A 17255-nucleotide genomic window follows, 5' to 3' on the forward strand; every position below is an offset into this window, starting at 1 on the left:
TCTTGATCCATTTTTTATACGTTCAGGAGTACAACATAACTTTTAGTGGCCCTTTTAATAATTTCTCTCTTGGTAGTGTAGCATTACTGGCCAATCATACCAAGCGGGACTTTTACTCTTCATCCAATTATGATTCACTTTAGGGTGACAAAATGATAGTGATTTGGGTCCTTATGCTTAGATTTGGCAGTAATAGATTAGGTTCCATCTTCCAGTCAGTGCCTTTTATGGAGACAACATAACACTTTATACATGAGTTCGCAGAATACTGAGGTTGGCAACTTTGTGGCTCAGCGTGACACATCAAGCCAGCCAATTTGGGAAATTCATAAATTAATGTGTAGAGCAAAACCAGGAAAGTGCATTAATTCAGTAGATCATTGTTCCGTTCATCCTAAGTATGAAGTTGAGTGACTTTTTTTTTAACAGCAAGAATTAAGCAAATTATGGCTGTATCTTCCAATTGCTCCTCAATGGCTGGGTGTATCTGCTTGCACGGGATGGTTCAATGGAGAATCCCTACAGAAACCAAAACAAATATTTTGGAGGAACAGCATCCTCTCCATATAGTCACTCATCAGCCTTTTTCTCTTGCCATGTTTTTGTTAACACAAAATAACCCAGCCTTCTTTGAGTGCTTGAAGCACATAATCCTCTCCGACTTTTATGTGACGAAAAGAAAGTGTTGTTCTCTGGAAATTCGGCTAGTTAACTATCTTTTTTTTTTTTTAAAAAAAAGTGGCCACGCCCTTACAATAAAAGAACTTGAAGAGGGATGAGAAGAAAGAGCCGATAATCGGGCCGAGTAAAAAGAAGGGGGAAAGGAAATTATCACTGCATTTAGTAGCAGAAAAAAAAAAGGGGGGGGAAATACCTCGTACAAACTAAACGCAGAGGGGTGTTATTTATCAAATAAATAAAATTTCCTAGTATATCTGTTTAAAAGGAAACTGCTCACCGCCCCTTACGCTATCCATTCACGCAGTGCTACTTTTACATAAAGTTTCAATTATTCATTATCCGAGTAGAGCTGTGTGCATGACCGCGCTCTAAGACGTAATGAAGAGAAACAACGGCGACATGGGAGGAGCCGAAACTCCCATTGCAGAGCCGGCCTGATTTGGTTGAGGCCGCGACGCCGTGGGCGCGCCTTCCTCTCAGCAGGCGTAGGGCCCGAAAGCGCGCTGCTCTTCCCCGGGGTTGTTGCTGTTTGGGCGGCGCGTCACGTCACGGCTGCGTTGACTCAGCGGCGGCCTCCCCTAGCCCTCCTCCTTTTCCTCTTGGGTCCGCTCAGGCCTGGCGCTCACTCTGGTTCTCTCAGCCTTTCCTCGCCAGCGCCCCTTCTTCTTCTTCGTCGTCGTCGTCAGTCCCTTAGGCCGGCAGGGAGGGAAGCCGAAGCTGGGAAAGGGCCATGACCGTGGAGCAGAATGTGCTGCAGCAGAGCAACTCCCAGAAGGTAAGGGAAGAGCCGGCCGGGAAGGAGGAAAGCGACGGGGCGAAGAGACCCCTCCTCGCTTCGTTCAGGCCGCCGCGGGCCCTTGAGCTGCGCTAGGGCCTCGCGTTCTGGAGCCTCCACCGAGGCGGGTCTGCGACCCCTCCCTTTTTTCCCCTGCTTTCCCCGTGACCTTTGCGTATGGAGGGGAAGTTGTGATGGAATTGGGGTTCTTTCCGACCTGGTTAGCGAAGGGAAGGTAGTTGTGGCTTTTGGATAAACTGCTTTGGGCAGAGTTTTCAATAGTGGTTACTTTTTTCTTCCTTACCCTTTTGGTTGCTTGTAAAGCGCTTCTTGTCCCTCGTTTGTTTCGTTTCCCCACTCCCACCTTGTCTTGTCAGAAGCGCCCAAGGCGGTCTGCCAATGCATTGACTCATTAGGCATTTCTGTCTCACCTTTTTGCTCGCTATGTCATCTCCTGTCTCCAAAGTGACACTGTTTCTAAACAGAAGAATTGAGACGTTCATCCAGATTCTCCACTAGTTCTTGTATCCTGTCACATCCCTCCTGCAAAGTTCTGTAATGCAGACGCCTGTAAACATTGACAGAGAGATGTATTTAAAGTTTGGGCTCTGAAAGGGACCAGTAATGTGTTACGTTGAGAGATGTTTGTATTAAAACAATGATACTTTTTCTGTTTATCTCTTAACTGGAGGATCAAATGAATAGATGAAAATGGGTTACACTCAGTATTCTTAATCTGGCCTTTGCTAGTGTAGAGTTTAAGATGAGACTTGTTAAGTAGTAAAGAATGGCCTAATTAATAAAGGGAGAACAAGTTTGATGTAATAGTTAAAGCACCAAGCAGGAGACAGTTTTAGTTCTGTCTTGGGCATGTAACTGGCTGGATGACCTTGAGCCAATCACTTTTTCTCAGCCCTAGGAAGGAAGCAATGGCAAACCACTTCTGAGAAATTGCCAAAAGAACTGCAGGGAGTTGTACAAACAATCTTCAAGAATCTGACATGATTGAATAGAAGAAAAAAATATCAGTTGTATTTTGGTGAAGGTTCTGTTAGTGTGTTTATAAACAGGATCAAAAGTATTGGAAACAAAATTTTCTCAAACGTGGTCCATGTTCAAGAATAACTCTGTGATTGAAAAGAATTTGTGGATTTACCTTTGCATGTTATTTTTTAGAGATATAGGACAGCTTATATGGTTTAGTTTCTACTTATACTTTCTTATAAAATCCTTGTGAATTAGATCAGGTTGAAAAAGAGTGGCTCTCCCAAGCTAACTGCAGTTGCACGTAGATTTGAATCTATCTTATTAAAACTTGGTAATTCTGTTCTTTATTTTTCTTAATATAATAGGAAATAATGCATTGTTCTATATATGTATGGTTAGAAAGCTATTGAGATTTGGATTTGTTGAGCAGTTGGTGGCGCAGTGGTTAGAATGCAGTATTGCCGGCTATTTCTGCTACCGGTCCGCAGTTCAATTCTGATCGGTTCAAGGTTGACTCAGCCTCTATGTTTCCAAGGTTGGTAAAATGGGGACCCAGATTGTTGGGAACAATATGCTGACTCTGTAAACTGCTCAGAGAGAACTGCAAAGCATTAAAGAACGGTATATAAATCTTATTGCTATAATTTATTTATTTTATTTTATTTTATTAGATTTGTTAGCCGCTCCCTCTCCTCGAAGGGACTCGGGGCGGCGTACAATCAAAGATATATATTTTATGTTGCATGGAGGAGGTATAAAAACTCATAACACAATATTACATTTCATAGAATAATACAATAATAATGGAATTAAAATAACCTTAAAAACTACCCTAAGATTTAAAAAATTGCCAGGAGGATTAGAGAATAGAGTTGTAGTTAAGCCAGGCCAGCTAGTTGGAACAGGTGGGTCTTGAGTTTCTTGCGGAAGGAGCGGAGATCAGTTGTAGTCCTAATGTCGGGGGGGAGGTCATTCCAGAGGGCTGGCCCCATCACAGAGAAGGCCCTACTCCTGGGCGCCGCCCACTGGCATTGCTTAGTGGACGGCACGCGGAGGAGTCCCTCTCTGTGGGAGCGAATTGGTCGCAGGGATGTATGGGGTAGGATCCGATCCCGCAGATAACTAGATAACTAGGATAAAGACAGATTGTTATAATCTTATTTGATCATTTGGTAATAGTATGAATCTCTATAAATTGAAACTTGGTTGAGCCATTGTATGTTATGGTGATCAATAAAATGGGTACTATTTTTTGAAATAATGTGAAAAATATAGGTAAGTTCATGATCCAGCTTGCTTATAAATTGAATTCATACGCTGTAAATTATTCTAATAGTACAATTGCCTTATATTCACTTATGCTGTCATAATTCTTTATGCCCTTTATCCTTAATTCTAAAAATTGCACATAAGAATAAAATGTTTACAGTGAAAGAACTTAACACAGGTTTAGAAATATATTTTTCAAAAGTTTAATAATTTGATCAAAATCTACTTTTATAGTGTTCACAATTATTCTACATAGAATTTAATTATCCATTTTTGGCTTTTTTGCATCAATGATTATATCACATAGGAACTGATTATAACTTACAGCTATCTAATATGTCACTGTAATGTGCTTCATTGTTTAGCTTTGAATGAAATTGTGTATCTGGAAGAAAGTTGAAAGGCAGTTGTAGAATTTTACAATCTCTTCACTAAGCATGAGGGAAGGCTTAGATGTAAATCCTCTTGAAAAAGGTGTAGCTATGATCCCATTGAAGGGATACAACTTGGATGGTATGCATTCCTCTCTGCCCACCCTCCAATTTTTGCTTCCCAATGTTATACAGGTAGTCCTTGACTTATGACCACAATTGAGCCCAAATTTCTGTTAAGTGAGTTTTGCCCTACTTTACGACATTTCTTACGACAGTTGTTAAGCGAATCACTGCAGTTGATTTAGTAATACAATTGTTATGTGAATCTGGCATTCCCATTGACTTTGCTTTTCAAAAGATCGCATGACCTTGGGACAAAGCAAAAGTCATAAGTATGAACCAGTTGCCAAGCATCTGAATTTTGATTACATGACCATGGCCATGCTACAAAGGTGGTAACTTTGAAAGATGGTCATAAGTCACTGTTTTCAGTGCCATTGTAACTTTGAAAAGTCACTAAATGAACTGTTGTAAATCAAGGACTACCTGTATAGCAGTGGTCAACTGCTGTTTGTTCATATTTGGTGCTTCAAGTCATGGAACTCTGCTTCTCCTTGCTAACAAATCTCTGCCTCTACTCATGCCCATAAGGCAGGGGGGTGTACTGGTCTTGCAGTGAGATTTATAGTAGTAGTAAAACCAGGGAGAAGTTTTAATGTTTCTTCCCATGCATGTTTAAATGACACACTGCACTCCACACACAACAGAAGCTCAGTATGATCTTGATATCTCCTTTGATAATAAAATATAGTTGGCAAAACGTTTCCATAATTATATTGGGCCACAAAATTGAAAGTGCTTTTTTCATCCACACACAGAGCAGCTAAAGGAAGAGGAATGGTATCATCACTGTACCACAGCCAGGCGTCAACAGGTACCTAAGTATTGGGATAGTGCCTTGTTGCTGTATAGTTCTTACAGGTACATATTGGTGGGACTGCAGAAATTGACACTGGATTCTTAACAGTGCCATCTGACAGTTTCTTTCCAGGTGGTGCAAATAGATCGGTTAATGGCAGGTCAAACTTAAAACATTGAGAAGGCCTCAAAATCTTGATAGGTTTGGAAAAGATAGTCAGGGATTTCTTAGCATGCTAAATGTTTAATTGTTGAGATGGTTTTTCCTTGGAAAATCTATTTGGATCAGGGACTTTTAGCTGGACATTTCCTCCCCTCCAACATTTGGAAACCTAAAAGAGTCTCACATGAGTTATCCTGAAGATTGTCAGCCATCATTCATCTCCATTTAATGCGTGCAAGGTAGAACCACCTCTGTTGATGCCTTTGGATTGTCTCCTGAATTAACTATAGTCTACCCCTGAACCTTATTCTCTAAGCATTTGGCTCATACACCTCCAACCACAACATCCACATCTGTTTCCTCTTCCATTTCAGCAGAAATTGCAGCCAGCACATTGGTGCTGGTATTGAGAGCTAGGATCATTGCCAGTGGCATTTCTCTCCTGTATGTTACTATTTTTTTGCAGATGCTTCTATGTCAGAAGCTAGAAGTACTGTAGCATGAATTAAGAATTGTGTGGCCAAGCATATCACACTCCACACAAAAGAGAAGATGTGGAAGCCTAGCTGTTTTATCTTGTGTGTAATTCTCCTAGTAAATTGATTGCCATCCACTCACTACTGGATAATGTTATGGGGTGATGTATTGGCTTTTCTTAAGGCCTACTGCACAATCCCCCCATAGTTTCCCATTCCCTTGAGGTTTGAAAGTTATGTGGCTTGTCTAGGACTAAACCAGGGGGAAAGAAAAATGCTGTGAGAAGCATGATGATGTAATTGGATATTAGAAACAAGATGCAATGTGAAATACCTTATCTGTTCAGGTACCAGCACTCCACATTTGGAAGCAAATATTAAAAGTTCCTATGGTTTTGTATTGAGCATAGAACAGTGACACCAGCTCGAGATATTGTTCTTCTCTCTATTGCAAGAGAGGAAACCTTAAAGATTTTTATACACGCACACATCCTCCTTTCCTTTTTTTTTGCAGTATCTGCTTCCTTCTGAGTTTATGATCCAGGGCCACTTTCGCCACCTGTCTCTGTTTCAGTAGTGGCTCCAAAAGCCGGGGGGCGGGGCGGGGGGGGCGTGTTCAGCATCAAGCTTGCAGGACTAGTGATGCAAACATATAAAATGCATCCTGTCCCAGTGCACTTTCCTCCAGAATGAAGTTTTACGTTATGTACTTGGTTGTTGCAACCTGAGCAACATTAGACAACCTAATGGACTTCCACATGTCTAATAGTGTTCTGGGAAATTGCTTGTATATGGTATTGCAATCAAGCAAGTACATGAATATCTTCAATATCCATTTTTGTAAACTGATTTTTAGATCCAATGTGGAGGTTATAGCATAATGTAAATAAATACTTTAATTCTCTAGATATGTACCTAAAGGCTACTGATATTGAACAGGAGAGTACTGTCCAACTCCCTGTGTGCAAGAGACTATAAAGTGTTGGGATATATGTTTTTGGTTGTGCTTTTTTCAACGAAATCTTCAGTAGCATATAGCAGTAGCTTATTAGTGCTATAGAAACAAGCACTCTCAACACTACACCTAGGAACAAAAAACCCCTCTGCCTACAGACTTTTTTAAAGTCCAGAATTGAACTCGTGCTGCCTTCATTGCCAGACTTATAAATGCAAACAGTATCATGGATGAGTTTACCATCTGATGGACTCTATTCAGGCTGGGACAGAGGCAAGAAAACATTTCTAGTTGTAGGTATGCTAGTATATCTAGGAGCTGGATAGAGGGGTGCTCAGGATCTACATCATAGCCTGAAGTTCTTTACCTTGATGGCTGACATTTTGGTTCTGTCATTGTAACAATTTGAAGCTAGCATGGTTAAAATTTTACTGTTGAGCACAGCAGCATAACCGTGGCAGCCGGTGGTTAGAATGCAGTATTGCAGGCTACTTCTGCTGACTGCTTTCAATCTGGCAGATAAAATCTCACCAGGCTCAAGGTTGATTCAGCCTTCCATCCTTCCAAGGTTGGTAAAACGATTGTTGGGGGCAATATGCTGACTCTGTAAACTCCTTGGAGAGGGCTGGAAAGCGATATATAAGTTCACTCTGAACCGGTTGTTAAACCGGTAGCATCCCACCCCTGACCATATTGAATGTTGCACCCACAGCAAACCTCATCTGATTTCTGGTCATTGGGATTTGCTTGCAATGGCATTGCTCAGGCTCATTCAATAACTATTCTATCATCTGTGTATAACATGCACTGAGAGTAGAAGAGAGGATGATTGGAAAACTAGCACAATTATGTATTCATAGGATGACCAACATAGCATGTCCTTGGTTGATCATCAGAAAGTCTTCAACCATTTGCAGCTGAAATAACTGATGATTGCTGCTTCTTCACCTAAATGGAGATTTGTAATGCCCTTGCTGCCTCTGGTGATTTCATTAAGCAGTGTAGTAATGATCCTGCAACTTGTTCGCTCAACATTCTCTGGCTATGCAATCATAGGAACAGTGAGTAAGGCAAAGGAAAAGAAGGTTCAGTTGTAGTTGTTTAGAGCATCAGGAAGGGGGGAAGGATCAGGTCTCCTGGGCATGCTAGGCCAAGGAGAAGACCCAGACCTTTACCACACCCCAGAGGCCTGGGCTCTTTTCCAACTCTATTGGGGAGAATGATTGTAAGAATAATGGCATTCACTAGCAATTTCACCAGATTTGAGGTTTCTTTAGTACATGGCAAACTTCTAATTAATTCAGAAGGCTGTTTGTTTCTTCTGTCAACTTGTACCAGCACTATTACTAGAATATTTTCTTTCCCAGAATGGAGTTATTCTTCTAATGTTTTGTTGTTTTACCCAGCTTATTTCTAATGTTGGAAATTTCCCAATATAATCAAGAAACAGACATTTATCTCTTATTAGAATTATCTAATTCTGACTTTTGAACTCATTCTTAAAAATAAAAGAATGGTTTGATTAGAATTAAACTAGAAGCTTTTTATTTTGTCCAGAGCGTATATGAATCTTTGCTGTTGTATCATTAGATTTCCTTTATGACAAATTCTTTATGGATCTATTCTGCCTCAGCCAGAATATAGAAAATTATCCTCTTTTGCAAAATACAAAGTTTTAGACTTCTTTTATTAAGAAGGCAGTATGGCAATTTGCATATTTTGAGTTGACTTTCACATTTCTTGATGTGAAGCTGTTCTGATGGTGATCACTCAGGACAAATAGAAAAAGACCATCATCCTCTTCCAACTATCTGTATCAACAGTGACCCTTTTTAGAGGTTGTTACTTTTTTGTCCCACTGTACCTTTCATTAACATAATCTTCCGAAAGTTTATACTTTCTCTTGCTCTATGATTGTTACTATTGCTGGGAAACAGCAGATAATTTGTTTATACTTTAACAGAATAAAGAGGCCTTTGAGTTTGTATTTAGAAGTAAAAACATTTGCAATGCTGTGAATAATTTCTTGTACATGAGAAATATTTTGTTCCCTTTCTTTTTAAAACATCATTTCAAAAGGAAAAAAAGGAAGAAAAATATCTATTCAAATGTTTGATAATTCTCCCCCTACCCCCATTCTTTATTTTCTTAGCTTCTTTGTGTTGGCATCATATACTAGCATATAATTTGTATTTTAATATCAGGATTTCTGCCTTAAAGTGACATAAATATAGCTATTATCTTGAAGAGCTACATTTGCTAATATCAAAAGATTCATTTAATCTCTTGTTCCCACCGAGGTCCATAAGATAGCAATTTTATGTAAAGTTTCCAGGAATCTTAGTGCACTTATAGAGAAGTGGTGCCAGATAAAGAGTTTTTAGATTTGTTAGGTCCTGGGGCACTATTGGAAACGCCAATTCTAAACATATCAGATTGGTTCTGCTTAACTCAAAATGGAACTAGGCTACAATGGCATAAGATCAAAACACTTTTAAAGAGATCTTGCTGGGATATCTGCCAGGTATGGACAGCATTCATTTCAGAAATAAGTATGTGCTTTAGAAAATACTATTAGTTAGGGTTAGGGCCATTGCTGAAAGTAGATTAACAGGTGCCTATAACTGAAGGCAAAAAAATTATTTCAACAACAGTTGCAAAATAAGAAGGTACACAATTTTTAATGCCAGCTCCTGTTGTCTCTGAGCTATGATGGGACAGCCTAAATGAGTAAATTTGGTGCAAATGAGAATATAGATAAGGTTTGTCAAAACTCTGGTGAAATGAAGAGAATCGGTAGGATGCAGTCATTCCTAGATACAAATGTCATACAAGTAGTCCTTGACTTACAATCACAGTGGGATCAGAATTTTCACCACTAAGCAAAGTATAGTTACGCAAATTATCCCATAACCAGGTTTTACAACCATTTTTAGCACAGTCATGAAGTGAATCACCATGGTCATTAAACATATCCTATGGTCATAAATCAATCATGTGGTTGTTAAGTGAATCTGGCTTTCCCAATTGACTTCGTCAGTTGAAAGCCGGCTGGGACATTGCAAATCACAAACATATAACCAGAAAACCCTTCAACCTTCATATATGCAAGCCTATTGCTAAGTGCCCAAATTGTAATCATGTGATGCGACAGTCATAACTATGACTGTCATTTTTTCTGAGGCCATTATAACTTTGAATCAGTATTAAACAGATGGTGATAAATTGAGGACTATATATGCAAAAAACAAGGATTTTTCAACAAATACTATAAGTCAGGATGAACAATTAATATTCTCAAAGAATCACATGAGAAACTGGGACTGCTGTGGAGGACCAAACCAATTGGGCTGTGAAGTTGAGTTGGCAAGCATGCAAACACAAATGTATATTTAAAAAAAGAGTTGCCTTCAAAATAAAAGCAATACAATTGTATTGCATTCATGGCATACACGTATTACATTTAATTTCTAATTTATGATTGACATCAGGCAGAAGTTATAAGTACAAATATATTTTAATGTGTCTCTGCAAAGTTAGATTGTTCTTTCAGTAATGCAACCTGTATAATTATCAAAATCATAAATCACGTTCATATTTTTGTTTTGTATGAAAAAGTTAATAAGAGGCTTCCACTCGCCAACAAATTATTTCTATGATAAAAGAAGTTGGTCAATTTCAGCAAAATCTGTCAACTTCGCTAAGCATTCCTCTGTGGTAGGTAGTGTTGAATCTTTTCATCTCTGCCTGTAGAAATCATATATTGAAATAATCTTCCATGGTTTCCCACCTCCCCCTAATCATTTGTCCACTAATCATAAAAGGAATATCCACCATCAATTTAACATTGATCTTTAAATTCTTCTATGTCAAACTATATATTTGAATGTAATTTTAAGATTTTTTTAATATGTCCACTCTTAACCACATATTTTCCCATTGAGAATATGAGTCTGTCTGTCTTCTGTGTCTGTCTGTCTGTCAATCTGTCATTTTTTAGCTCACTTTATCCTACATTGTGTAGTGACTACACTATAGTCTGTTCTTCTATTTCAAATTTTGAAATGGTTTGTGCAGTTTAGCAAATACATGTTCATCATTAGGCTCTCAAACATCCTGACTTGAGTCATTTTACTTTTTTGGGTGGGTGGGGGGCTTTTTGTGAATTCTAACATAGCAGAAAATCTCTCCATAGAGGGTACTTTAGATATATATTATAAACGTTAAAATAGAATGTTTTGGCTCTCCTAGTTTTTGTAGTCCATCCTATACTCATGTCCAAAAAGTTCACAAGCTCCAAAAAGCTTGGACTCACACTGATTGGTCCAAGCGTTCTTTGTTGCCCCTCACGTGGATTTTCTCAGGTATCCAGTTTCTCATAGTTGTATATGATTAAGTAAAAATAGGTGTATGAAGGCAATACTTCTTTTCCTCTCTGCATTTTCAGCAAGTGATATTCAAACATAGCTGTTAACTAGGGGCTAGATGGGTCACTTATGATTATGACAATGGAGACAGTGTTGTGTTTCTATCTTTGTTTTGAACTTGTTTCATGCAGTTCAGAATGGATGAATAATGTTAGTATCCACTGATTCTCTTTTGGCAACCTATGTGGGAAAGTTTGTTTGATGTTTCATATTACACAGGCAGCACACAGTTACAAAGTTAGCAAAGTCTTGAGGGAGTCTGGAAAACGAAACTCTTTATGGTACCTTTATGCTGGGTTGACATTTTACATGGTTACTCCCTATTTAAACTATCCATGTGGCTATGTTTAATATTTCATGTTTATAAATCAATGTTGAGCTAATGTAAAAAGGATTAGCTATAACAAGAGGGATTTTTTAAATCAGTTCATAAAGTTAGATTTTAAGTCAAGAAAATGAGAAGCTGCAGCATATGATAAATAGTGCATCACTATCTATCTATCTATCTATCTATCTATCTATCTGTCATCTATCTATCTATCTATCTATCTGTCATCTATCTATCTATCTATCTATCATCTATCTATCTATTTAATGGAAATAACTAAATAATTAATAATTGTGAACAATGCAGAGTATGTAGCTTATACAGTTAGATAAACAGAGCAGATGACTGAAAATATCTGACAGTTAAGCAAACATCTCAGTCATTAAGTGAATTCACTTTAATGGGCATTTAATTGGCATTTTTTACAATTATATTTAGCAACTGCATGAAGAAAGTAAAAAAAATGCAGTCATGTGGGATGCTACAAATGGCTGTAAAGATGAGCCGATTGTCAAGTGCCCAAACTGTGACTGCTGGTGAGGGTGCGGTCACCATTACATTTATACTATAAAATATGAGTCTTAAATCACTCAAAGAAGGCAGTAGTGTAATTTCCCTTTACCTTTCTTGCAAGATGCTTTTGAAATCCCTTTGGAATTCTTCATAGATGCAATCAACAAAAGTAGTTCCTCTTCATTCCTACCCCCCCCCCCAAATCCCAATTAGTGTTATTTGCCATACTTTATTTCATACAGCAGAAACTCTTTTTGTTTGTTCATTCTATTTAACAGTTTAATGCAGATAGAAATTTAAATATAGGTGTATGCTACCCCAACAAAAATTGTATTTTGAAAAAAAAAAGGCCTATAAATTTTTAACCAAACCAAAACAAAATATTTCTTGGAACTAGTCTTTTTCTCAAGTTGTTTTGTGATACTTTATGGCTCCTTGGCAACTTCCATTTATTTTTAGCTTGCTGATGATTTAGAAATTTGAAAAGGCAATTTTAAAACTTCAAATTTGTATTTTTGATTTTAAAAGTATATATAGCTACTACATATGGTATGAAAGTTCATATATCTATAACAACAATCATAGTAGTTTGTTTTGTTGTTGGGTATGTTATCTGGAGTTAATCGAATTTGTAGCAGCTACTCTAAACTTAAGTTTCCTATGCTCCATTGTAATTGTACACATTGATACTGGTAGACACATTTCTTTAAAGCGAGGGGGGGGGGGAATCTTGTGTTTTCCACTAACTAGATTTTTTGTTTATTTATTTACTTTAATTTGTCTTCTATACTGATCAGCTCTTTAATTCTTCAGCACCAGCAGACATTTCTGAATCAGCTGAGAGAAATCACAGGTATCAATGACACCCAAGTACTGCAGCAAGCCTTGAAGGTACAGTGATTTTGAAAAATAACTAAATTTAGATTCTAAATTGAAATTTTTGAAGTATATTTTAAGTAACAGAGCTTAATTCAATACAATTCAATACAAGATTGTAAGGTTGATTTGAATGGCCTGCAAATAGGTTGAAACTGTAGGTGAACTGGGAAAATTGTGACTGGTCCAGAATCATTATTGAACATCCAAAGCTGAGCATGGACTAGAAACAGGATTTCCTTATTCCTAATTAAGCAGCTTAACCTTATACTTTATACATTTGGGTTTAAATATAGATATATTGGTGTTTGTAATTATGATTTTTCTACCTGCTTAACTGATCATTTATTCAAATTCATGTTGAAAACAGAAGTTACAAAACTGTTTTCAAAACTCCTTGCAAATGTTTTATTTAGGAAACATGTATACAATGGGTAGCATCTAATTCATCTAATTCAACTGTTAAACAATTTCATATGCTACTGCAGAATACGACTATATTAAGTCAGTGGATTTGGATTAGAGTTCAGCTTTTATTGCATTCTGTTTTAAAGTTGCTTATCATCTTTCACATTATTAATTAATATGTTATTGATTAGGTTTCTAATAATAAAATTATATTCATGGCAATATGTAAAATGTAGATGTACCTGCACTTGATGTTAGAAGCTGATCATAAAATGGCATTCTGATAATTCATTGTTTTGCATTTAAAGGATAGCAATGGGAACCTAGAATTAGCAGTAGCCCTCCTAACTGCAAAGAATGCCAAGATTCCTCAGCAAGAAGAAACAACATACTATCAAACAGCACTTCCTGGTAATGACAGATATATAAGTGTAGGAAGCCAAGCAGATACAAGTAAGTGCTTTTTTCTCACCATATAACTACACAACTGAAAAAACTAGAAAAACCTGCCACAATCTCAGTTTCTACTGTATATTAATGAACTTTTTGTATCTCCAGATTTCATATTTGATAATAGATATTGTCTAATAATGACTTTTTTTTTTAAAAAAAAGAAAGAAATTCTTAGGTTAGACAAGCATAACTTTGTGATGGCAATTACTCTAAAGCTGATTATCTGTCTGTCTGTCTGTCTGTCTGTCTGTCTAGCTATCTAGCTATCTAGCTATCTAGCTATCTAATTGTAAGAAAAGAGCTTTGTCTCTATTTCTGGATTTATTTGAGATCCAGTTTTTCTCCATAGTGAGGGGAGGAGTATCCACGATGGGTTGACCTTGTCATCTCATTGATTGGGCTGAGTCAGATAAGCTCTTTGGACCACACTCTGATCACCAGGTACCACCCACTTATCGACTCAGCCCTTCAACTGGCGGCTGTGATCATCCCAAGCTCCTGGAAATTTTTAAAAAGATTGAACTCATTGTTAATTGGATTGAATTCGCTGCGGCCCTGCTTGAGTGAGTAACTGTCTCTTGGCTGATTCCCTGGCTGGGAAGAGAAAGAGAGAGAGAGAAAGAAAGCACGCGCAGCAAGCCCTTCAGGGCAACGTGCAGCCCAGGTCATAAATAGAGATGTAGGGCACTAATCGAGACTGCAGGTGAGGGGGTGCTCTCCTGGAAATCCCGGGAAGGCAGTCACGTCGGAGAGGCTCAGCTGGCACCAGTTCGCTCTGCTGCTTCCCCCAGGAGATCAAGCGGTGAACCACGGCATTTTTAAACGCAGCAGAGTGCCTGCGCCTGCCTACAAGTGCCGGAGAGAGATAGCGGCCTGCAGTAGCTCGCAAAGCTCGGAAGAGAGTGGAGGAAGCGAGAGAGAGAGCACTCCAGCGGCAGCAGAAGCCACGCGGCAGCCCCAAAGGCACAAGCCAGTTCCACGTGTTCCCATGGAGAGGAACTTTTTGAATTTGGAGCCGGTGGTCATTTTGGAACCACGTGATCTAAGATGGCGGCGCCCAGCAGCACAGAGGATACCAGCAAGACTCAAGACTCCAGCCCAGCAGCCAGCAGCCCCACCGGAGGAGCAGAGGACCAGCTAAACAGGTCAGAGACTGCTACAGAGGCTGCTAAGGGAAGAGGAGGAGGCAAGGCAAAGGCAAAGAGAAAGCACGTCGCCTCCAAGGGGGGCAAAGAGGCAGGCTGCAGCTCCAAGCCGCCAAAGCCTGGCTCCAAATATGAAAGGCGGAGGCACTGAGCCTTGGAGCGCATTTGCTACAAGGCCAGCAGCAAGAGGGCTACCCCTGGCCAGGAACCTGGGGAAGGATTTCCAGGGATTCTTTCTCCTGGCAGGACTGCAGATGGGGAACCCCTCCCCCCCAGGTGAGGATTCTCTTTGATACTTCGGACATCTGGGGGCCTGCACAAGGATGGCAATCATCCCCATGCCCCACAGCAGTGGGACCATCGCCACAGCCCTTCCCGTCCACACCTGCTGGACAGGAGCAGGCCATTGAGGCAGACACGATGCCCACACCCAAGTCTTTCCTAGACATGATCAAACAGCAATGGGCCTCCCCCATGGCAGTCCCCATCCCACTTCCATGGACAAGACCTTCTTCAGCGTGGACAGGGACATGGCCCAACTGCTTTCACAACCCACCATCGACGTGCCTGTCACAGCCCTGCATATGCTTACTAACATGCCAGGGGAACCAGAGGACCTGAAGGCGGAAGACAAAAAAGCTGACCCCATCAAGCAGCGGCCTAGGCAGTGAGAGCAGCCACCACCGCTTCCTTCTTCAACCGGTCTTGTCTGCTGTGGCTGCAAGACCTGCAGCAGCAAATTCCCATTTCAGATGGCAGGGCCCACCAAGACATCAACAAGCTGGTGGCTGCCACCCAGATGCTATCTTAGCTGCAACCAGGGTGATCGCCTCATCTGTGGCATTTCGCAGGCTGCTTTGGCTGAAGCAGTGGCAAGCGAAAGTATGGTGCCTGGCATCGGCCCCCTTCACGGGAGAATCCCTCTTTGGAGCAGCCCTCGACCCATTCCTAGTAGAGAACAAGGACAAGTGGAAGGTGCTCCCCACCGTTCACAAGAAGTCCAACTTCATGGCGGTGCCATATCCTAGATGCCCCAACTCCTGGGGGCAGGATTTCGGGTCCTCCTTCCAGGGCCAGGATTCCTTCAGGGGGTCGGAGTTTGCGTACTCGGGCTCCAGGCAGTACCAGGGAGATTTTTCATCCAGGCAGAGATACCCAGATAGACAGCAGAGGGGCAGGCAGCAGAAGAGGCCCTTTCGAGGGGAGGAGGAGGTGGCAGAGGGCGCTCCTTCTGCAAGAACTAGAACTAGACCTAGCTCACCGTCCATTGGGGTGCGCTTGGCGTACTTCGCCGACCGCTGGGACTTAACCTCCGACAAGTGGGTCTAGAACACCATTTGATATGGTCTCTCACTTGAGTTCCTCTCCAACCCCCCGAGTTTCTTTCGAAGCTGCCCTGTATCAAGCAACCTGACCCAGAGGTTGCTGATGCAGGAGGCCATCCAACACCTGTTGGATATCAGGGCCATCCAGCCAGTGCCTCTAGAGCAGCAAGGCCAGGTGTTTTACTCTATTCTCTTTGTAATTCGGGCGGCTGGAGAGCAATTCTTGACTTGAAACGCCTGAACCGTTTCATCCGCTATCGGAGGTTTAAGATGCATTCACTGCATTCCATCCTGGAAGGGATTAGGCAGGGAGATTTTCTCACCTCCATAGACCTCACAAAGACCTACCTGCATATACCCATAGCCCCGGAACACTGTAAACATCTCAGGTTCTGTTACCTAGGGCACCACTTCCAATATCGAGCCCTGCCTTTTGGGTTGTCATCTGCCCCTCGAGTTTTCATGAAGGTAATGGAGGCATTGGCAGCTCACCTTAGGCAGGTTCCTGTTCGAATTCAGTGTTATTTAAATGACCTGCTGTTGCAGTCATCCTCCTTCAAGGGTGCACTACGGGATCTAGACACTACTATGGCAGTCCTGAGAGACCATGGGGTTTTGGTAAACCTGGCCAAATGCCACCTTCACCCCTCCACTAGTCTGGTCCATCTAGGAGCCCTGATAGATACAGAGGCAAGCACGGTTTCTCTGTCATCAGAAAGACAGCTCTCTCTTAGGCAGCTAGCCACTCAGGTAGCCAGGGGGCGTAGGGTATCCTTAGCCACACTGTCCAAGCTGCTTGGCACCAAGGTGTCTGCCATTGGCATTGTCCCTTGGGCTCGGTTCCACACCAGAGACCTCCAATGGTTCCAGCGAAGGGGCATGAGTTGCTCCCAGACCAAGGTTCTTCTGCCCACAGAAGTATCCCGCTCACTGACTTGGTGGACTTCCCCTGCAATCTCCAAGGGCGAGATCTTCAGAACGCCAGACAGGGTGACGGTAACAACGGACGCAAACCTGTTCGGATGGGGCGCCCATTTGCGGGCTCAGATAGTGCAAGGACAATGGAACAAGGTGGAACTGATTCACTACATAACCTGGTTGGAGCTCAGGGCGGTCTGACGGGCTCTCCTTCAATTTTGTCACCTTGTCAGGGGTAGCCACATCTTAGTCCTCACAGACAAC

At 40.9% G+C, this 17255-nt stretch overlaps 1 protein-coding gene across 3 annotated transcripts in view; it reads left to right on the forward strand.

The window, feature by feature from the left end:
• Positions 1-1269: 1269 nt before the first annotated feature.
• The window catches only part of USP25 (ubiquitin specific peptidase 25), a 70005-nt gene continuing 54019 nt past the window's right edge, over positions 1270-17255 (forward strand). For all 3 annotated transcript variants that reach the window (XM_081950220.1, XM_081950221.1, XM_081950222.1), the window contains exons 1-3: positions 1270-1456; positions 12680-12757; positions 13459-13603. In XM_081950220.1, the coding sequence (XP_081806346.1) occupies positions 1412-1456; positions 12680-12757; positions 13459-13603 (268 nt within the window). In that variant the 5' untranslated portion in view covers positions 1270-1411. The remainder of the gene's footprint in view (positions 1457-12679; positions 12758-13458; positions 13604-17255) is intronic.

This window comes from Natrix helvetica (assembly GCF_964273705.1).
Source record: "Natrix helvetica genome assembly, chromosome: 4".
NCBI classification, from domain to species: domain Eukaryota; kingdom Metazoa; phylum Chordata; class Lepidosauria; order Squamata; family Natricidae; genus Natrix; species Natrix helvetica.